General features: G+C 47.9%; 1 protein-coding gene across 1 annotated transcript in view; it reads left to right on the top strand.

The window, feature by feature from the left end:
• Positions 1 to 22300, top strand: part of GPC4 (glypican 4) — a 66586-nt gene that overhangs the window by 34500 nt on the left and 9786 nt on the right. The window contains exons 3-4 of the mRNA XM_065689177.1: positions 8015 to 8406; positions 19078 to 19243. Of these exons, the coding sequence (XP_065545249.1) occupies positions 8015 to 8406; positions 19078 to 19243 (558 nt within the window). The remainder of the gene's footprint in view (positions 1 to 8014; positions 8407 to 19077; positions 19244 to 22300) is intronic.

The following is a 22300-nucleotide window of genomic DNA, read 5'->3' on the forward strand; positions in this document are numbered from 1 at the left end:
GCTGTGTGGTGTTCCTGCTCCTGAATCAATCTGTGTTGTGGAGAGAGGTCTGCCATTACAACCCATCCTCTGGTGTGCATGCTGATGACGACTGCATCATTAACATAGAAACAATGGAGTGGTTTTGTCTATCTGCTGCCACTCATGTCTAAATGAAGGCATGGCCTTGTTCTTCCCTCTCCAGGCACCAAACTTCATACCAACAAGGGCAGAAAATGATGGGAAGATCCCTAAAATGTTATAGAAGAAGCAATTGCTGAGATCTTGTCCTTCAAGCTTGGGGTCAGACCTGTGCTTACCCGGGGTAGGGATGAGGTGGTTTAGGAGAAGCAGGAGGGAGCAACCACCAACACATATCCTTTAGTAAATCCCGCTTGTGGGCTTTTGTTTGTGCTTTCCCCCTCTCTGCAGCAACAATGAAGCACATTGTCTGCTGTCTGTGCCTGGAAGTTTGTTTATTCCTTGTTTTTAAGTGGCTCCTCTCCATCTGGAGGTTTTTAAGGAGGTTCATAAACCACTGTGAGTTTTAGTCCTGTTCATTGAGAAGGGCGATGCTTACACAACAGTGGCGGGGACCAGGCTGCTGGTGTGGAAGACGTGGGAAGATGCTGAGGTCAGGTTATCTCAGGAGGAGATTGCAAAGGAGGATGTAGGGGGGTTCCTGCCCTGTAGGTTTAGGAGTTGGGTGAAGGAAACCGAAGTCTGGGTTTTGTAACAGGGCAATGACTTCAGCAATGGGCAAACCCACTTTGTGTATGGGCTTGGCGGGATCCGTCTTCTGCCGTCTCGGGTCCAAGCTGTTCGGATCACAGGTCAACTGCTCTTTTGGGTTATTCTGTTCCAAAAACAAAGATGAGGGCAGCTTGCTTTCCACATGGCTACAGGAAACGTGCTTGGTGCTCTCTGGTTACTAATTGCTGTCACCCAGTCAATGAGCCATTGTTTGTCTGTTTAAAATTAACTCTCTCTTCCTCTTTCCTGCACATAGGAGCCACCTCTGTGTGCCAGCTGGGATTGCTTGTGTAGTCCTGGGATCCCCTGCATGATGCCTTTTGAGTTGGTGGTGGTTTGGGCTCTTGTAGTAGGCTTGGTGATAACCCACCAGCGCAGAGCTGGAGTGATTGCGTTAGTGTTAAATGTACTGTGATGTCTTAGCATTTGGCTGTTTGCATGCAGGATGCACGCATAAGAGAGGCGGCCCTAGCTACAGGAGCTCTCTGTGCAAATGTGGGGAGATGAGGGGAACTGAGGTAACGGGAGCAAGGAAGCCCCACCGTTCAGCAGCACAGGTTCTCCTCAAGCTCTTCAACAGCAGCAGGAAGGGAGGCTTGGAGACGTGCGTATGTGTGAAATGTCTTACTGAGCGTCCCAGAAAGCTCCTCTGAACTGGGGGTATGCAGGAGGCAACCTGAAGGAGCTCACTTTCAGGTTTTGCAGGTGATGTTTGCTGTTTGGGGTGGGAATTTGGTGTGTTATGGATGCGGGTCAGCAGGCTAAAGCAGCTGAGGGAGAATCCATGTGTTTGAAAAGGCAGTTGAGATGGAGGAATGGGTGCAGTGGAAGTAAGACATGGTGGGGGAGTGGAGGGACGAGCCAGCAAACAGAGGGAAAAGAAGCAGCAGCAGGGGAGGTGCATTGGGGAAGTTGAGTTGTGGTCATGAGGAGGAGGATGGAAGAGCTGGGAATGACGAACCTGCTGCTTGGGGAGGAGGCAGCGTGTGCAGGCAGCTGGAGAAACCCACTATAGCTGACCCAGAACAGGACGTGTGAGTAGTGACGGTCCCTGGAAACAGGGATGAGGAGCCTGCAAAGTCGGCTCATCCTGCTACGTGGGATGCGGGATGGACCAGGAGGGGACCATTTCTGTTGTCATTGCTTTTCTAATTTGCGGAATGACTGCTATGTGCAGCAGGATGCAATGTGCTGCTCTTTGAATCACAGACAGCAAACTCCACACTGTTTTCCCCTCCCCTTTTGTTGGTTCTTACTCTTCGAATGTGTTCGGTCTCCGTGTGATGGTCTTGCTCTGTGTGTTATCTTCTGCCCTGCTCTTCTGGGGTCCTGCCAGCCACAGCGTGCAGATGAAGATTATACTCTTGGGCCATCCAGAAACAGCAAGTTCTAGAAGTCCTGGTTTTTAGTGGTTGGGATGACTTTTTTCCTATGAGGCTGCAGCCCAGTTGTTGTTACTGCCTTGAAACCTTTCACTGATCCAAGTCTGGAGAGATGCTGTTTTCCCTCCCACCTCTCTATAGAGTTCACATGTTGGGGCTGTTGCTGCGACACCGGCATGATTTAAGCCTGTACTTCTTCAAACTGTGTGGAAGAGCTCTTCCCATGTCAGTAAGTGCTAACACATGTTTGAAAACAGGACAGAGAAACAGCTTGTGGATTCGCCCTGCCCTTCCTGACTTCATATTCAATAAATGTGTTAACACTGCGTCTGCATCGGTTTCTCAACACTTCCGGAAGAAGGTTGTTAAGCCCTGGTTTGTTTTTCCCTGGTGGAAATTACAAATGCACTATATGCAATAGAGGAAGTGAAGGCATATTCAAAATAATGAGGCACACTTTTCCTTTGGAGTCAGTGGCGCGGCTCCGGATGGCTTCACCTTTGAGGTGAGAAGAGCTGTGAAACATCTGTCTCCTTCCCTCCACATCCCTTTTATCTCTCTGGATTGGGTTTTGCTTCGCATGGTAGGAGCCAGCTGCAGGGTGGAGTTTGCATCCACACAGCGAAGGCGCTGGGATCATAGAATCAACCACGTTGGAAAAGACCTTTAAGATCATCAAGTCCAACCATTACCTCAGTGGTGCCAAGACCACCACTAAACCGTATCACTGCGGGCCTCATCTACACAGGTTTTGGGATGGTGCCTTCAGGGCTGTGCCTCAGGCAAGAGTGTTTGTCTGGGAACACGCATTTGCTGTTGCGGATGTGTTATGAACAAACCATTTAATGAGAAAATGTAATTAATCTCTGGCAGGGTTCTGTACACACTAGAAAGCATAATTGTCTATGCAGACAAGCAAATTAAAGGTTTTGGTAAGACAGACGGTCCTTAATGACCCGTAATCTGGAAAGCATATTAAGAGGATACCTGAAAAGCTGGGTGGCAAATTAGCTGAAACTAATTAATTGTGTCTTTAAAAAGTCCCTCTTTGTGCTTGAGCCTGGTTTTTGTGTTTTAAGGTGCGTTTGGTAATCTCACATCTACCTGGTGTCTATGCAGTCACTTTGGAAACCTCAAGCAGAATAAGGCCGGTTGAAAACTCGGTTCTAAATTAAGCAGACCTGGTGCATGGGAAATGGAGCTTGTCCAGTGGCTCTGGGGAGCAGGATGGTGCGTGGTGGACATGGTCTTCTTTTGGAGGAGCACCAGAGCACCCAAACATGGCCAACGGATGGGAGTCTGTAGAGAGCACACCGGCTCCACTGCTTTGCTGAATAAGACCCTTTGGGGGTCTTGGGTAAGGCTCTGCCTTTTCCCCACCTCAGTTAAGGTTTCCTCTGCGTTATAAGGTGGGTTTTTTTGGTGCTGAGCCCTGGGTCGCTTGTGGTTTGTCTCTTTGCAGTTGCTGAAGAGGAGCAAGCGGGGTGCCGTGGAGCATTCCTGAAGATCAGGAAATGCAAGGCAAAACTTTGCATCCTATGGTGGTTAGCTATGGATTCAGCCTGGGGCTTGGCTGGAGGGGTAAAGGACATGAGGGCTGTGGTCCTGCCGAGGGGCAGCCGGTGGTGGCAGGAGGCAGCTCAGGCCAGGCGGTTTTGCTGCTGCTTCCTTTGTCACCAGCAGGCATAGGGAAATGCCAAACCTACCTTTTGGTGAAGGTGAATGTGCCCCTCGATGTGGTCATCTGATTTCCAGGAGCTGCCTTTGATGGGGGTAGAACTGTGCCCTCCAGCAGCAGGCTCTCCTCATCAAAAGCCCTCTTGTATGATAACCTCACTCTTAATGTACTTGAAAACGTTAGCAGTGGGAAAACGTTGCGTCCCTTCTTACTTGGATGCTATTTTCAGATGAGACCTTTGGATCCAAGATTAAAAAGTACCAGGTACAAAAGTGGAAGGAAGTGGATGTGTTGGCTGGAGCTGGGATTTGCCCTCTTTCTCACAGTGGGGGGAGTGATTGTGTGTAAGTAGCTTGTGTATCCACAGTATGGAAGAAAGAGTTATTCTGGCAGTGGAAGCTGATGTCATGTGGAAGCACCTCGGGGAGGAGAGGTGCTCTTCTGCATTGGGTTACTGGCAGGGCTGGTCTGCCCTTAAGATGCGAACAGGTAGTACATCTTTTTACCTGGAAAAAGAGGAAATTGCCAACATAACTGTAGTTATGTTTCCCCCTGTGCTCTTTTATGGAAGTTGTTTTGTTGTTGTTTGGTTTGGTTTTTCCAGAACTCTTCCTGCAGGAATACCATGTCACATCCAGTCTTTCTTACAGTTTCATGATACAGAATCCCAGCCTGGTTTGTGTTGAAGGGACCTTAAAGCTCATCCAGTCCCAACCCCTGCCACGGGCAGGGACCCCTTCCACTGGAGCAGCTTGCTCCAAGCCCCTGTGTCCAACCTGGCCTTGAACACTGCCAGGGATGGGGCAGCCCCAACTTCCTTGGGCAGCCCCTTGACTGTTGGGCATTGAAATTCTACCTTGAAATCAAATGTGTTAAAAGGGCCCAATGCTGTAGATTGCCCCACTGTAGATTCCTGCCTTTTCTATCTCTGAAAGTTAATTGCATTGGAAATGCCATCTTCCTTTGAGCGTCAAAGACCATAGCATCCATAGGGTTTATTTTGCAGTGGTCTTTCTTCTTGGTGTTAGGAAAGGTTTTGTGGCTCTGGTACCCACTCCCCTGCACTCATCCTCCTGGGCATCACCACAGGGTATGAGATGACTGCATCCCCAGGGCTTAGGTGGGATGGGTTGAAACTGTACAATGTGGACTTGCTCCTGTGTCAGACTGGACCAGAGCTGGCTGAGCCATGTTACCCCATCACCTGCTCTGTGGTCCGTCCTCTCTGTGTACCCCAAACATCTCTCCACGCTCTGCATTTAGTTAGGAGAACCAGGGAGACCTTCAAGCCATGTGCTGCTCCTATGGGCTGGTTTGGGAAGCCCTTCCCAGTGGTGTGTTTGCCGACAGAGGGGCCAGCCCTTGTTCTGGGAGTTTAAACAAGATAACTGGAGGGCAAGGAGAGCCTGCCATCCCTCCAGATAGCAGCATCTCGGGGAGCACCAGCAAACTATGGTTTGTCATCTGTGAGAAATGTTTGCGTTTGACAGCTTTTCCCAGGAAGCCTGTCAGAGTGATAATTTAATGAGTACAGATTGCTTGCAACACAGCTGTAAAACGTGCTTTTACAGTGCTGTAAAATAAGCAACCGAGGCCTTTGTGTGTTTGCTTTGTTTGAGAACAAGTCAACTTCTAGTACAAATAAAAGGTGGTCATTTATTTTACCCAGCAAACAGTCAAGACGTAAGAGAGGAGCCGGCCATTTTTCTTCTTGTGTTGGCAAGGTTAATGCTGGGTTACGTTGGTGTTTGCTGATCAGCTTGTTTCTGTGAGGGGGAGAACTTATATCTAATTAGATTGAGGGAGTTAGTAGTCAGATTAGCATTTAAGTCATAAAAAGGGCTTTTTGGCTTCTCTTCATTGCAGAAGTCTATGCCTGTGGTTTGCACAGAGAAAAGCTTGATGTTCCTTCTGTGCCCAAGCTGATTTCTTGTCAGGGAGACAGAAGCTGAGGATGCACGCTCAGAGTGTGCCAACAGCTAGAGTAAAGCAGATCTGTATTTATCATTTAATCTGTGCTGCTGACCAAGTGAAATGCTGTGCGTTGTGTGGAGGGAAGATATTGCTGTGAATGTCCCACTGCTGGGTTCATCCTACAGCCTCCCATTCCCAGGGCTGTGCTGGGTATTCCTTCTTCCCACATTTCCAACCTCTTCCATGTCCCAGGAACCTCGATGTGCCAGCAAGGCCATCCATGTGCCAAGCCGCCGGCACCAGGGCATCCTCTCCGGTATGGTTTGGGATGCAGGCACGTGCTTGTGGGAAGCCTCTTGGGGCAGGAGGGTGGGTGTTGCCTCTGTGCTGCAGACACGCAGCCTCCTCTGTCCTCCTTCTGTCCTGATCTGGAAAGGGGCACTTGGGAATGGGTGGCTCCTGCCTATGGAAGCGCTGGCTGCTGCTCGAGCCAGAGGTGATGGCTTCTTACCTACCTGGTGCCTCCTTCCGCAGTGTTGTGTTGGGGCTTTAGAGGTGGCTGGTTTTGGGGGGAAGTTTTCGTTTCCTTTACCTCCCTTTTGGGGAAGGTAAATAAAGGTGTTTGCTGCTAATTAGGTTATATTTTATTTTCAGGATAATTAATGAACATACCTGATTCTAAGCCATGTGAAAAATTGCTACGAGACCAAGTGCTCTAAAGCCCAAGTTCAGTTTATTCAACTTCCATTTTGGAGTATAACCAATCAATGAGTTTGGGCAAGAGACTAAATTGGTTATGGTAATATGGGTATATTACTTGAGGTGGTTTTCATGGCTTAAAACAGTGCGTTTGGGTTCCTTTAAACCAGCGGTTGGAGCTCTCTAATAGATTTCCCATCAGTAGAATTTCAAGATCTTAATTCTTTCTGGAGAGTTTGCTGATGGATCTGCCAGCTCTTGTGCCTGGCAAAAAAGTCTATTTAAATCAACAACTGATTTGGTGCTCCGTAAAGGTCTGAGCAAAGGAAGGAAGTGAGCCTTCAGAATGATGAAGTGAATTAGAAATTAATATACACCAAGCTAATCTCTATAGTATAAACTCCAGAGGAAAAAAACCTTCCTGCAGAGGAAATGCCAGTCATGGGAACGAAAGTGGAGGTTCCTGCTGATATTGGACAGAGGACGTGTTGGGTGTTTGAAATCAATCTCTTCTTCCCTGGATCATTTCTCTTGTGCTCCTAAGAGGCTGCATTATATACAGCCATGTCAGGCCCTGAGCCCCATGACTCTGCTGATCAGGAACTCCAGGAATGTTTCAGTTTTTCCAGAAAATGTTTTCTGTGTTAGGCTTTGTTTGTACTGGAGCACTTTGAAGACGAAAAGCTGAACTTCAGCATACTTTTAATGCGTTTGAACAAGGTTTAAATTCACACTGGGCCAAAATAGCCCTCTCCGCCCCCCTCCTTCTAACAACTTCTGGCTCTAAACGTGGCTCCTTTGAGGATTAAAAAAACCCCACAGGGGCATGTTTTAATATAAAATATTTATTGACAATGAGTCACGGAGAAGCAGAGGTCGCAATCCGCAATTGCTGGTGGCATGCATAAAATAATACATTTCCTTGCTGATGCCGTGCGTGGCGATGGAGGCTGTGTCCGCGCCCCAGGGTGCTGGTGTCCCCACGGACCTGGAGCAAGCAGGCGGTAGCACCACCGGTATGTGAGGGTTTGTCCTGATGGCACCCACCCGTAGCTCCTTCCCAACGCCACGGAGTGTGGAGTTTTGTTCCAAAATGGCCCAAATGTATTTGGCTTAATGGACTCTTCCCTGCTTTGTTTTATTTTGTTTTGGTTTATTTTATTTTATTTTGGTTTATTTTATTTTGGTTTATTTTATTTTGACTTATTTCATTTTGTTTCATTTTATTTTATTTTATTTATTAAAGTTTAACTCATCTACACCAAATCTCTACTGCAAAGGGTTTGTGGTAATCTCAGAATCAGGGCATGGTTTGGGTTGAAGGCACCTTAAAGCTCCTGACTTTTGTGATGGGATTCGGATTTTCATCCCCAGAGATTTCACTCTTGGGACTCTTCCAGTCTTGAGAGAGGTTGGGGGGGGGGGGGTTGGTTTAGGAAGAGTAACCCAAAATGTTGAGGTGTAGAAATGGTTTGAAGTTTCTTAGGGAGCCCTTTAACCTTCTGTTTCACGTGGGTGATGGTCTCGTAGTGGTGAGTGTCCCAGCTCAGCAGTGGTTGTAGCGGTGTGCCAACACTCCTGTTCACCAGGTCTTCTCTTCCTCTTCTAGAGTTCTTCAAGGAGCTCCTCGAAAACGCGGAGAAGTCCCTAAACGACATGTTTGTGCGGACGTATGGCCGCTTGTACATGCAGAACTCGGAGCTGTTCAAGGACCTGTTTGTGGAGCTGAAGCGGTACTACGTCGGTGGCAACGTCAACCTGGAGGAGATGCTCAACGAGTTCTGGGCGCGCTTGCTGGAGCGCATGTTCCGGCTGGTGAACCCCCAGTACCACTTCACGGATGAGTACCTCGAGTGCGTCAGCAAGTACACGGAGCAGCTGAAGCCCTTTGGGGACGTGCCACGGAAGCTCAAGCTACAAGTGACGCGAGCGTTCGTGGCTGCCCGCACCTTCGCGCAGGGCCTCGCCGTCGCGAGGGACGTCGTGAGCAAAGTGTCTGCGGTGAGCAACGTGTTGCGGTTATTCCCATGTGATGGGTAGCGTCTTTCTCTGTCGTCCTGGTTAGGTACCTAAAGGTGTTGGTGATAGTTGAGTGCAGGTAGGACCAAAGTCTGTTGATGTAGGCTGTGCATAGAATCACAGAATGGTTTGGGTTGGAAAGGACCTTAAGTTCATCCAGTTCCAACCCCCTGCCATGGGCAGGGATGCCTCACACTAGACCGTGTTGCCCAAGCTGTATCCAACCTGGCAGTTCTTCCAGATTCATCCAACCTCTAATTCTTTCTTAAATCTAACTTGAACTTCCCCTCTTTAAGTTTAAACCCATTACCACTTGTCCTAACACTACAATCTCGCATGGTAGATTCACGTTCTGGGGACACCACCATCCAGGGCTGCAGCCTGGCAGCTGGGATGCTCCCCAGCTTTGTGCTGTCCTCTTGTCTAGGGAACAGCAACAAGCAGGAAATTAAATGCCTGCTGCAATGGAAATAACCATGTTTACTTGTGTAGTGGCCCCATCTTCTTCTTAATATTGCCTTCAAATTACAGTGAGTCATGGATGCTACGGGCATCTATTATGGAGCAGCTGGTTATTTGCTCCTTGCTCCCAGGCATGGGGAGAGCAAACAGTGCTTTTATGATAGCAGTAAGCCAGAGTCACATGCAGAGGGCAGGAGCCACAGTTGTACTTGGTTCCACACATGCAGCACAAGTTAGACCCCCGACTTTTATGGTCAGGTCATTTGGGGGGGATCAAACAGCTGTGGTGTGTTGCTCGCTTGTATGTTTACCTCCCTGTTCTTAGAAACCACTTTGGAGTGGTTTAAATGGGGTGACGTTTTCTTTTGATATAAGATCTGTCTTTAATTTTAGTCTAAGGAGCAGGTGTAGTCAATAATCCCTTAAAGTGATTGTGCAAGATAACAAATATTTGTAATTTCCTTTGAACAAACCCAGCTAATTTCCTGTGGGCTCCGGAAGATTTGGTACAATCATGGAATTGGGCAGAGAGAGGTTTACTTCCTCTCTACCTGCTTATGGAGTAATAAAACAGCGCGCTGAAAGAGCAGGCAGTAGTTTGAATCACCCTCAGTGCCAAGAAAGGGGAAGAAGGAAAGGCAAACCAGAAAAGAAAGGAGTTCAGGTATCCTTAGAAGCAGACTGCAGTTTTGGAGGCAGCAAAAGAAGCATCCCTGAGGGATAACCATTGCAATTGCTTTGACTTGCAGGGATAATGTTAAAATAGTGTCTTTCTGGAAAGGGGAAAAAGTCTGCTTCCGTGTTAATTCTTCTTGAAAAAGGAGGAAAACCCGCCTGTGATAAGCCTGCATGTGTGTGATAGGGCAGAGGATATTAGCAAGGACAGCACTGCCATATCCAGGCTCCAGGAACAAGTTGCACATTAGTGATGGCAGATCCCTGAACACAGTGACTCCCCATCTAATAGTACTGGCTCTTGGGATAGATATGTATACGTGCCACTGGTTGAGGATGGGTGTTGTGGAGCTCCATGGGTGACATAGGGGTCCCTCTGATGAGACCATAAAATCCTTCAGCCTCAGGGACACCGTCCTGTGGTGGGAAGATGTGGGAGGGAGGGATGGTGCTGGGTGAGGCCAAGTGTGATGTCTCCATGCCAGGTCAGTGGCCAAGACCTGTCGGTTGGGGTTCCAGCTTTGGTGGCTCCTGTTACTGGCTCAGTGGCAGATGCTGTAGTCAGGGATTGGGGTTTTCGCTGCCGGATGTGGATGAAGTATTCGGGTGGGAAGTCTGTGTTAAGCCCCAGCGAGGTTTTAGGGAACATGCAATCACTTGATAGGCAGTGAACGTGCATGGGTGGGGGATCGTGTTCATGCTCCATCTGCTCAGAATTCATCAAAACGGCTCCAGACTCGACACAGAACCACGAGGGCTTCGGTCCCGGCATCTGTTACGAATCAGAGTCGTGGAGCTGAGGTGGTGTCGTGATTTCTCCTTCCCTTTGAAGATCCTTGAGGATAGAGTTGCTTTCAACCCTAGAATGAATTGCTTGCGTGTGGAAAGCTACCCAGAGACCCACTCAGAGATAGCTCACGTGTCGTGGACCGTTGCAGTTCCTGCACTTCCCCCTTCACTTTCACAAGTTGCACTGGAAATCCTGCAACAGATTGACTTTTCCAAGCAGTAGCAAAAGTCCCTGCTGCTGAATAAGCTTCGGTTGCAGCAGTAGAAGGAATAATAATCTCTTCTGTAGGGTTTTAATCCCATTCAATGGAAATCTAACATCACGTTTCTGCAGGATGCAATGGGAAACTCTATATGCGAGTGTAAAAGCTGCTGGTTTTATGCCTGCTGCTTTGCGGTTGTGTTTTGGGGCTTCCCACATTACATATAGTTTAGCCCGGCTTTGCTGAGCTCTGTATAGTGACTCTATTGACTTTGCTTCCTTATTATTTTCACTCGGGACTTGTAGTGGAATGGCTGCTTATAGCAGGGAGTAACTTGAGGGATAAATCTTCTGTTGATGAAAAAATGTCCAAAGTGATGCGAATGAGTTTTACTTTTAGTGCGTTTTGTAATGAGCAAGTTAAAAATGCTTAATTGAAAATCCTCAGGAGGAGAAATCCAAACTGCTGCAAGGCCCAGCTGCTCCTTACTTTCCTGGGGTGCTATCAGGAGAGCAAAGAGCACTTTACAGTAGAACAGCCTTGATGGCTTTTTAATGATCCTACGTGTTTTTACATCTTCGCCTGGGAGATGCGTTTCGAAAGGTATTGTGAGTTTGGGAGCTAAGGGGGAAAAGAAGTGAGAATATTGAAAAGCTGCAAGTGTGCTTGATTCCTGAGCCAGAATGACAGAAAATAACTTTGGATTCAGCCTTGGATGGCTCCGAAGCCGTGTGCTGCTGCCCAAGCACGCACCAGAGAGAGAGCTATTGGGTTCTGAGAGAAAGCACAGATTTTTTTCAGACTGTGTCTGAAAACCGCGCAGTTTTTGGTGCTCGAGTGCTCACCTCTCAAATCCCCTCCTTTGGACCCAAAAGGTACAAAATCCTCCAGTTCCATCCTGAACAGCCGGTCTGAGAAGAAATCCCAGGATGCTGCTTGTGCCTGCTGGAGATGTGTCCTGCCTCTGAGGTGGGCTGCAAGGGGCTGGGGGCCTCCAGCCTTCCCCTCGGTCGCCTCCTGATGCCTGGTGCTTTCTCTGACCTTGCTGCCCCTGCCTTGGGCAGACGGAAATCTGCCCATCCCCTAATTGCTCACTTGCTACTTAGCCCTTGACAAGCACTAAAATCAGCCGGGTTAAATTGCTGCCAGCAGTGACATTTCCTGCCCCAGCTGGGGCAGGGGAAAAGGAGCAAATACAGGCCAGAGCCTGGAGTGACCGAAGAAAGGATGAGAACCAGCAACTGGGCAGTTCTTAAGCTGCAGGGATGTTCCCGTAATTACTTACATGCGATTAAACCCACAGCCTGGTCGAGGGTCGTGACACCTTTGAGGGCAAAGTGCCCTCAACTATAGGCACAGGATGGAGATCCCTGTTATGGGGGGGGAAGAAGGTGGTGAAGTCAAGGACTGAGCTCGGGCGGACCCTGCTTGCCCTGCCTGATGAGGTCAACAGCAGAGGCACGTGGAGGATGAAGGCAGCAGACATCGAATCCCTGTGTTCGTGCTGCCATCTCTCCATAGTGTTGCAGATGGGACCTCCTGCAGCCGCAGTGGTGGTGAGAGTTTTCTGCAACCCCCCAGCAGATTTACGCTGATGAGCTGTTGTGTTGGGGTTCTTTCACCACTTTTTCCTCTTGCCCTGGTGTCCGATGGGTTGAGGAGCTGCTGGGAGCACAGCTTCTATGAGGAATACACCTACCCCCCTTTGGCATCCTCAAGAGACTGACAGCCTAGAGGAAGCTGCAGGGAGGCTTGTTCACGGGGGCTGGAGCAGGCTCAGCTTCCTTTCTATCAGCATTTCTCCCCTAATGAAGTGTGATGATAGCAGCCAAGTAGGGAATTTTCTTCAAACCATTTATGGAAGAGAATTGTGGAGGGGACACTGGTGATTGCCTTCCCACAGCATTCCCAGAGCTGGAGCAAGAAGCCTGGAGCCTTAACTCCTTTTGATCTGAGCTGCATCATCTCTAGTGAAGCATCTGTCCATGGAGAGCAAGTTGAAGCTCTGAGCCTGCATAAACCAGCCTACCACTGACCTGTGTGAGCTCCCTTACCTCCAGCTGCATCTCCTGGTCCTTTTTGGCATGGATGCTGATTGTGGAGCAGACTTTAGCTTGGGAGAATCATAGAATGGTTTAGGTTGGAAGGGACATTAAAGCTCCTCCAGCTCCAAGCCCTGCCACGGGCAGGGACCCCTTCCACTGGAGCAGCTTGCTCCAAGCCCCTGTGTCCAACCTGGCCTTGAGCACTGCCAGGGATGGGGTGAAGTGGTGCTAAAAGTAACAAACCAATGAAAGAATAAGAGTTAAGGCCTGTAGGATAAAAAATGTTAAAACACAGAGATCCCATTAAAGTTATGCCCCCCCGCACCATTTGAATATCTAACAGTTTAGTCAGAAAGCAAAGGTCCAGTCTCCCCTTGTGTGGTTTTTGCCCTTGGTTTGACTTAAAGGGAATGTGACCCTAATCCTTTCTCCAGGAAGAAGTTCCTGTTTCTGTACCCAATGACGCTGGGCAGCCTCTGGGGAAGTGAAGAGAAATGAAATGCGTTGCTTCAATGTGTAGTACAGTTGAGCCCGGGGGGGGGCAGATGCTGCTGCTTCATTGGCAACTGAGAAACAGCCAGGAGGAGCCCTTTTAGCGTTGCAGAAGGACCTCCAAAGTAGCAGTGCTGTCCAGGCAGCAAGTTACAAGCCATGGGGCCAGACTGAGGGGCTGCTCTGCGCAAGGACATCGCCTTCCCTATGCCAAGGGCAAACATCAATGCAGAAAACAATACCAAGCACTTCTCCACATCAAAGATGACCCTGAGAAGACCTGCCAAGAATGTGGCTGCATCTGCCTCAGCTCCAGCCATCTGAGGGTCTGCGCTAGGCATAGCCTTCAAAGCATGCTTGAGCAGGGTTTAAGGGGCTGAGAGTGTGCCGGGATGCGGCTGTGGATTGGAGCTGATGGCATCATGCAGGAGTGTTTCATTCCACTGTTTTTTGGGAAGGTTTTCTGTTGTTTGATTGGTTTTCCGTTTTATTTTTCCCTTTTTTTTTGGTTGGTTGGTTGGTTTTTCATTTGTTTCTTCCTTTTTTTGTTGTTTGGGTGGGTTTTCCTTCCTTGCCTCTCCCCCACTCTGTGGTTCTGCTGCTGACGTTGAGAACAATGTGAAGGGATAACTAAGGAAGTTTTTGGGTGTAGCTGCCAAGATAAATGTTCTCCTTGGTTTGCTCATTAAAGCAAACAATGCTCCTGGGTATGTGCAGGGGGTCTGGGTCAGGGAGAGGCAGGTGCTGGAGAGCAAGCTTTGTGTGAAAGGCACGTTGGTCCTGGGGACACAGAGCAGGAGATGCTGACTTGGCACCCTGAGGTCCCCTCTGTCCCACGTGGGCTGTGGGTGCTGATGGGGAAGACAAGCAAGACTTGCTCCCCTTTAGACACGTTAATATTACAGCCGAGCAGGTTGAGCGACTGGTGGTGTGATTCTTAGGAGCTCTGCTATTCCTCTTGCAGTGTCACATCATGTGGGGAAACAAGGTGTAAGTAGGAAACAAAGCAGAAATGTACTCTTGAACTACTCCTTGCACAAGATATAGCTGCAGCAGACATCACCATCAGTGAATACCAAGGCACAGAGCTGCACAGTTCCCAAAATCCCCTCCTAAATATGCTCCTTTGTGCAAGGCTTTGGAGGCCCAAATGTGTGGTTGAACCAGATGCTTTTGAAATTATTCATGTGTTAGCACCAGGCCAGAAAATTGGTTAAAGGCGTAGTTAATTCCAAAACACTTTCATTGGAATATTTGGGGTGGGGAAGCAAACCAAGAGCCTCCCAAGTGATGATCTGCTTCACAGCGAGCCGAGTGTCTGGACCAGCGTGTGCCAAGATGATGCTCTTGCACAACACCGAGGGAAGGAAGAAGTGATGCAAGGAAGGTTGTGTTGGTCCCAGAAATGGATGACACTTGTCTAAATGGGCGGCTCACCTGGAGCATCCCACAGCCCCTTTAGTCAGCTTTGGAGTTAGCTTCGGAAATCAGGAAATCCATGTCACTGAGAAGTTACCCCTTTGGTCTTCCTTATCCAGTATTGCCTGGATTTTCATTTACGTATTTGTTTTTGCAAAGGAAACAGTATAAATCAAAAGTAATTTCATCACAGTTTATTTTCAAATTGCTGGATTTTTATGGGTTTTGGTGGCCGTGCTGCTGGCATGGCAACGCTGCCGTTGTGCAAACTGGGAAAATAAGCAAGCCTGAGCTATCAGTGGTGTTATAAATAGTTATTAAAGCTGACAGGTTTCTAAATGTTGTTATTAACATTCTTAATGTTAACTTCAGGGTAGAGTGAGAGAACAGAATGTGGCTCTGGCTGCCTGGCAGTTGGTGGGAGCTCGCTGCAGGACCATCCATGGTTGGAGCTCTGTCATCCTTCCTCAACTATTCCTTGTCTTAGGAAGAAGTGGGGAAAAAGAAACCAGTTGCTTCTCTAAACTTGCAAAGATAGGTTTGCTTTGAGTTTCGGTGGCTTTGTGGTAGGCTGTTAGCAAGGCGTTTCACTTGAGAGCTGTGTATGTTAATGGTGGAGTCACCTGATGTATGAATCCAGATGCAATTGCCAAGGAGCTGGAAAAGGCGAAGGATGTAAGGCAAAGCGTTTCCCTTGTGTGAGACTCTGGCGTGGGATGGGGGGACAAGGTACCAACAAAAACCAGATTTTACTGCGCCAAGAGCATCTTATTTTTCAAAGAGCAGGCTTGTACCTTCACCCATCAGTGTGAGCTGAGGGGGAGTTGTGGTTTGAACACAGCGGAATGTAAAACCAGCAGGTTGAGATAAGAACAGTGTAGCAACTAGAGTACAATATGATACTACTACTACTAATAATGATAAGGGGAAATAACAAGGGGAGAGAATGTAAAACTAAAAGGGAAAGGAAAACAAACACTGGCCAGCAGTGATGCCCAATCCAACAGCTCAGCACCTGCTGACCGGTACGTAGCCTGACCTGAGCAGCAGTCGGTCCTTTCCAGGTAACTCCCCCCACTTTGTATCTGGGCATGGCTTGCTGTGATATGGAGCATCCCTTTGGATAGTGTGGGTCAGGTGTCCTGTCTCTGCTCCCTGCCGGCTTCTTGTGCTCCCCCTCACTGGCAGAGCATGAGAGACTGAACCGTTCTTGATCAGGGTAAGTGCTGCTGAGCAATAACTGAACCATCAGTGTGTTACCAGCATCATTCCCAGACTAGAACCAAAGCACAGCACTGCACCAGTTATTAGGAAGAGAATTACCTATCCCAGCTAGGACCAGGACAGGGAATATCTCAATACATATGATATGAAACATTTGAATCGAGCCCAGAATTGTTTGCTTTTCTCTTAATTCTTGTGGATTGTGTGCAAATCTGTGTTTTTACGGAGCAAGTTTGATACGAATGTGAAGATTGGTGCCAGAACACATCTGTTAGCAGCTTTTAATCTTCACGTCTGACAAAGCATAGAGATCTGGACAAATTGTAATTTACACGATGAAACCACAGGGTGATGGATTGCTGCAGCGGCGTGGAACGCCAGGCAAAGGAGATAAATTTCTCAAGATAAAAGGAAGGGGTTGGAGTGCATTTACTCCTATTAGAAGGTTTTACAGGGTCTGTGCACTGCAGCGTAGTACTACCTGGGCTCAAATCTACCAGGGTAAATCCTCTTCAGCAAATAAAGCTTTCTTTGGGACTCTGCTTTATTAGAAAGGAGATTATTTGGTTTTGAGGGTCATTCTAGAGTAGAGTTTGAATGAACTCGAGTTGCTTTCCAAGATAAACACAACCCCAGAACAAAGCGTATCTGGGTTTACTGTAACACACAATGGTGTGTTAAGAGCTTGCACCTGGTGTGGCAGAGGGAACATGAAAAGCTTGTGAAGAATTGCCAGTGCAACATATGGCACATCCCACTGACAGATCCAGAGCTGCTCCGGACTGGGTCCGGGCCCCTTGCCAGGGCTAGGGTTCTCGTTGCAGTGATATGTAGCAGTGAAGCATTTATCACTATTATAATGGGGTGTAATTGCTCTTAATCTTCCCCAAAACTCTCTCTTGGAGGTGATCTTGCCTTGCACCTTCCTGTTGTTTCCTGACACCATCAAATACCAGAGCTGCACTGATGGGTTTCCCTTTTGTCTTTCTCTTCACCTGCGACTACTGCAAACAGCTTCCCTGTGGGTTACATCCATCAGTAGTGAGCGCTCCGTTTGGTCACTGCTGGCTGGGGTTTGTCTTCTTCCATCACTCTCTACTCAGCTCTGTGTGGGGCAGCAGAGGCACAAACCTGTGTGGGGAAGGAAGCCAAAACCCATTTGCTTTTAAAATCATCCAGGGTCTTTGTTCAAAGGATCTAATGCAAGTGACCATCCCATGTCATCCGCTGTGGAATGTGGGAAAGTGGCTTCAGTTTCCATTGCATCTGTTGGGATTCACAGAGATCAACCCCTATGAAATATCAAAGGGTGGGGGGGGGATGCTGCAGGATTGCAGCCGCTCAGCACTGATGGGGTGAGCTTGGAACCTAAGCTGGGAAGGGTCCTCCTGGGTCACTGCTGTGCAGCAATCCCTTTCCCTTTCCATAGGGCTGCAGCTTTCCATGATAGGGTTGGGGAAGTCTCCTGTTCCTTGTCCCATTTCAAACTGCTCTGGCACCTGCTGGTGCTGTCAGCATTTTCCTGACTTCCTTCCCAAAGGGGATGTGGACCAGCAGTGCTAGAATAGCTGGGACCTGCTCATAACCATAAGGACTAGGTGTGGAGGTCCTGGCACCTTCCACCAAGTGCCAGAGGAAGGGATTTTTATCAGAGAAAGGATTAAGCTACTAAACTGGGGCGTCCTTCAGCGCTCTGTCTCTGGGTGGAATATGTTATTTGGTTCCCTCTTCCCCCTGCAACTTTTTTGTTACGCAAGGGCTGCACCATCTGGATGGCAGATGATATCTTTACATTTGTCTGTTTTCAGTTTTCCAACTATAAATCATCTGATTTAGCTGATTTCTGTTGCTTGAGCTCTTCCCAGTGTTTGAACTAAGCTCAGCTTTAAAGCTACCCTGCCCCAATAGGGAGCTTTCTGCTGGGGCTCCTGCTCCTGCTGAGCCTTCCAAATATATATATTTTTATATATATAAGTGTATATATATATATATATATAAAAATAAATATATATAGATATATGAGCCTTCCATATATATATATATATATGCTCTAAAGCATCTGAGTCAGACTCCACCATCACCACAAACAACTTTCTACATTGTGTCTCCTTTTGCACCATTCAGTCCTGTTGTCCTCTGCCATGAAGTTGATTTCCAGCCCTCCAGCAGATGAGATGTGGAGACCATCCACATCTCCATCTGTTTGTACTGAGTAACTTCTCTCTTCCTTAGGGCCGTGTGTGTGTCTCCTCCTTCAACACAGTCTTGGATCATAACCTATTTACAGCGCTCTCCATAAATGCCTTACAAGAAGTCTTGAGCGCATTGCTTTAAACACCAGAGACCGCTTCTATTTTGTCAGTGTATCTCTGATTGCATCTTAATTTTCATTTCATGTGTGACTAATTAACACTTAAACTTGCTCTTTGGGGAGCTTCTGTCTTTGGTGCTTAGACGGACCCACCACGTGGCCGGCACTGGTACGTGATGCTGGAGCTCTAATGCTCCTCAGACCGGCTGGGTGGAAATGGTTTCAATGAATGTTTTGAAGCCGGGCCAGGGAGTGAATCAAACATGAATGACCATGAGTCACATTGGAAAATAGCCCTGTGGAGGGCTCAGGGGGTGACGTGCCTGCTGCAGATAGCTCCGCTTGCACACCCAGCGATTGCACGTGGGCTTCGAGGGTCCTCCCGGCTTGTCCTCATCTGCTGGCTGTAGCTGCCACCTCGGTTGGGTGTGGGGAATGGTGTTACTTAGCATGATGAGTGCTGAGTGTAAATGAACCCGGGCATGTGTCATGTAAATGCTGTGTTGCGGGAGCAGAATGTAAGATAAAGGAGCTGGTCTGTCTGCTGGAGAGCCCTGCTGGGCAATTGTCCGGGCAGAGCCAAGCTGCAGCACCGAGGAGAAGTGGGTTTGGTGCAGGGATGGAGGTAAGCACCCCATCTCGGCTGCTTTGTCCCCAGGAAATCCCAGCATCGTCGTGTTCAGTGTGTGCTTGCAGCAGAACTTGGATCATGCACCCTTGCATCGTGCCTTTTAGGTTGCTTGCGTTTTACTGCTTCGCTGAGCTTGAGCACTGCGTTCCCCCTTGGGGTGCCTGTCCTTGTACAGGTCCCACAAGGCACAAGGTGCATTGCAGTGTATCTGCAAACCCATCCTCTGCTCCACAGATCTCTGGACCACATAATGGGGAGCTCTAACAGGAGGGTGGTGGCTGACCCCATTGCATCTCCTCTGCACAGATCTTTTCCAGCCCACCCTGGGGTAAATGCATGGGGTTTTTGCTGTATTGACTGAAGACTAATTCTGTTCTCCTTTCCCCTTTCTGTCTCTTACAGGTGAACCCCACACCGCAGGGGACACGAGCGCTGTTGAAAATGATGTACTGCCCATACTGCCGAGGTCTGGTGTCGGTGAAACCCTGCTACAACTACTGCTTTAACGTCATGAGAGGCTGCTTGGCTAACCAAGGCGACTTGGATGCTGAGTGGAATATCTTTATGGGTAAGGCAATATGGGTTAGAACTTCATGTGGGTGTGTGCTGATACCACGTCCCTCACCTGAATGGCTTTTTGGGTGTCTATAGCAAGTTTTTTAGGTGTCTGTGATGGGTATCTTTTCCTTCCACACCTCTGTATGTGTTTTGCTTCCACACCTTTTGCCATTCATGTTCATTTTCTAGAATCATAGACTGGTCTGTGCTGGAAGGGATCTTAAAGCTCATCCAGTCCGAACCCCTGCCACGGGCAGGGACCCCTTCCACTGGAGCAGCTTGCTCCAAGCCCCTGTGTCCAACCTGGCCTTGAGCACTGCCAGGGATGGGGCAGCCACAGCTTCTCTGGGCACCCTGTGCCAGCGCCTCAGCACCCTCACAGGGAAGAGCTTCTTTATTAGGATATATAGGGTATAATATTAGGATACTATTTTCCTGATATCTAAAGGAAAAGTGCGTAGAATCAAGTACATAGAATCATTCCTAAATAAGTGAGACTTCTCTTGTGCCAGTGATCTCTGTTGCAGTAAGCTTTAGAAGGATGGAGCTTCCATGTGCTTGTAGGCTTGGAGTATCTCTTCTTGCTTGGCCAAGCCTGTGTGCAAGCTGTTTTTTCCATATTGCTCCTTACATTCCTGTCACCATCAGCTGTCCTTCCTGAAGCCAGTTTTCTTGCTCAGCAGCCTGGAGTCTCCCTGCCAGCCGGGGGGAGCTTTGGGAAAAGCTGTAGGCCTGTGTTTTACATTAACCATTGAATGGGACGTGTGCCTGAATCTGGTTTTGAAACAGCTCATTGGTGCTTGGCCACCATCCTTTTGAATGTTGGTTTATGTGATGCTGCGTGAGTGCTTTTGCCATCTTCTTCCTCCTCTTTGTTAATTCTGTGCTTAGAAACGGTATTATTCGATACACGAAATCTAGACTGAAATGTTAAATTCTACCTTGGGTCAAGAAGCGATGATGCATCACGTCTTGGGGCGCAGGCAATAGATAATGTGTTAAATGTTTTCATGTGGGCTCCTTTTCCAGGAGGCTTGATTTATCTGTGAACGGGCATCCTTTGGGAGCACTCGCTTCACTCCAGTTAATGTGTGATCAAGTGCACATGTGAAGTGTCTGCTGCTACTGACTGTGGTGCTCTTCCCGTCCCGCTCATGGCAAAAAGAGACTGTTAGAAAGATTTCCCTTTCATTGAGCTGGGAGATTGAAAAGAAGGGAAATTGCTGACACTTGGCATTTCAGGCTAGATTTAAATCTTAGAACTTGTTTTGCACGCTGGCTTTTCACTTCGCCCGCGCCAACTGGATGTGTGCAGGGTGTTACTTTCAGAAGGCCTTTTTTTTGCCTGTGCATTCCATGTAGGGAGTTCAACGTGACACTAAATCGGGTTTCCAAGTCATTCCCTGGGAGGCTGACACCCCCCTCCATTCCTCCCAGCCCTCTTTCTCATGAGAATATTAAGCATTTCAGCTACAATTGTTGCTGAAATAGCTCAAAGCCAGGAGACTTGCAGACATCTAGTCCAAGTAGAAAAGAGGAATCCCATGAAAGGGAAGGGCATAATGCCAGAAGCCAGACAAAAGCACAAGCAGCTAATTGCTGTAGGTGGTATGCAGCTAAAAATGAACCTCGGGGGAAGCCAGCGAGCCCTGTCATCCGAGACTGATCAGTGACTGCATGCAATAATTAAGATTATGAAACAAGACAATATAAAGAGCTGCGATTCCAGGTTGGAAGCAAAGCTTTCTTCTAGCAGGGCTTCCTCCCCAAGGGAATTCTTGTCCATGCGTTGCTTGAGTATGGTTTTAAGCTTTGTTACATTTATTGGGAGTATCTGCTTGGTTCTTGCACTCTGGGTTGATTCTTGCAGTGCACCAAAAACTTAAGCTGCGTTATCTTTAGTTTAACAACTGATCAGGTCCTGGTTGCGGTCCAGATTTCGGGTTCTATCTCAATTTGCCACTTGAGCGAGTAAAATTCAATAGATCAGGTGTTTGGGGCAGGGCATGTATCGCGCATCTCCTGCGTGTAGGGGCTGGGGGGCTTAAATGAATCGATAAATAAAAGCCCAAATTGCCCTTCCAAACCCACTCCACGACAAAGAAAACCCCACTCCACCTGCATGGGCTCAGTGGGTTTAAGTGCTAAACGATGGCAATGATTTATTGTGTGTCAAAACCAGCTTTTGAGTATAGCAACATCATTTAAAGATAGTTAAATGGGAGAACTTGGAACACATGCTGCAAGTACGTATGAATGGGTGCACGTGTGTATGAAATGCTCATGTGTGTGTTAGTGGGTCTGTACGTGAGTCATTTATGTAAAGCTTTTCCAAACTCGGATGTAAAGTTTGTGGGTTTTTTTTGGGGCAAGAAGACTTTTAATTCCTTACCTTTGGAAAGTGCCATTTAAAGTTATGGTGTAGGAAATAATGAGGGAATTGTACTCTTTTCTCCTATTTAGCTATTTGAATTATTTCACCCTCTATTCCTGACACAATTACCCCAATTAGACAGGGGTATACTTTGTTTCAAACAAGCTTTTGCAGGGGTTGGAGCTCCCCTCAATGAACAGTGTTAATCTCCAGTGCCTTTTCATCATTTTTATTCTTAAATGTATTTCCCCCCTTCCCCTGCAAGGTTTATTCTGCTCAGAGATGTCAAATTCAGGCTCTATATATACATATCTGGAGCGCGACTTTGTGTGCAAAGCATTTTTTTCCCCTTTAAGAAAAGATTGTTGTTAATGAATGGTCAAGGTCTTCCCCCTCCTTCCCTCCCCTTTTAAATCAGATCTTGGGGTTAAGACTGAAAACTGCCTTTTGTTCTTCAAGTCAGACAGTGCGGCTGAAGATGTGGGTTTCTGATTATTGGGGGCACAATGCGAAAGAATTGCTCGCCTTCATGAGAGCGAGGTGCTTTGTTGCCAAGGATTGTCTCAATGCCAGTAGCAAGGACAAATGTATGCAGGAGGAAAAGGGTCTTTAAGGGATGGTGCTATGTGGTGTGGGTTGGAGGGGGGGGGCTTCCCTCCCTAAATCCACTTCCATCTCCCCATCGCAGGGAGG

Source organism: Lathamus discolor, chromosome 9 (genome assembly GCF_037157495.1).
Source record: "Lathamus discolor isolate bLatDis1 chromosome 9, bLatDis1.hap1, whole genome shotgun sequence".
In the NCBI taxonomy this organism is placed as follows: Eukaryota; Metazoa; Chordata; class Aves; order Psittaciformes; family Psittacidae; genus Lathamus; species Lathamus discolor.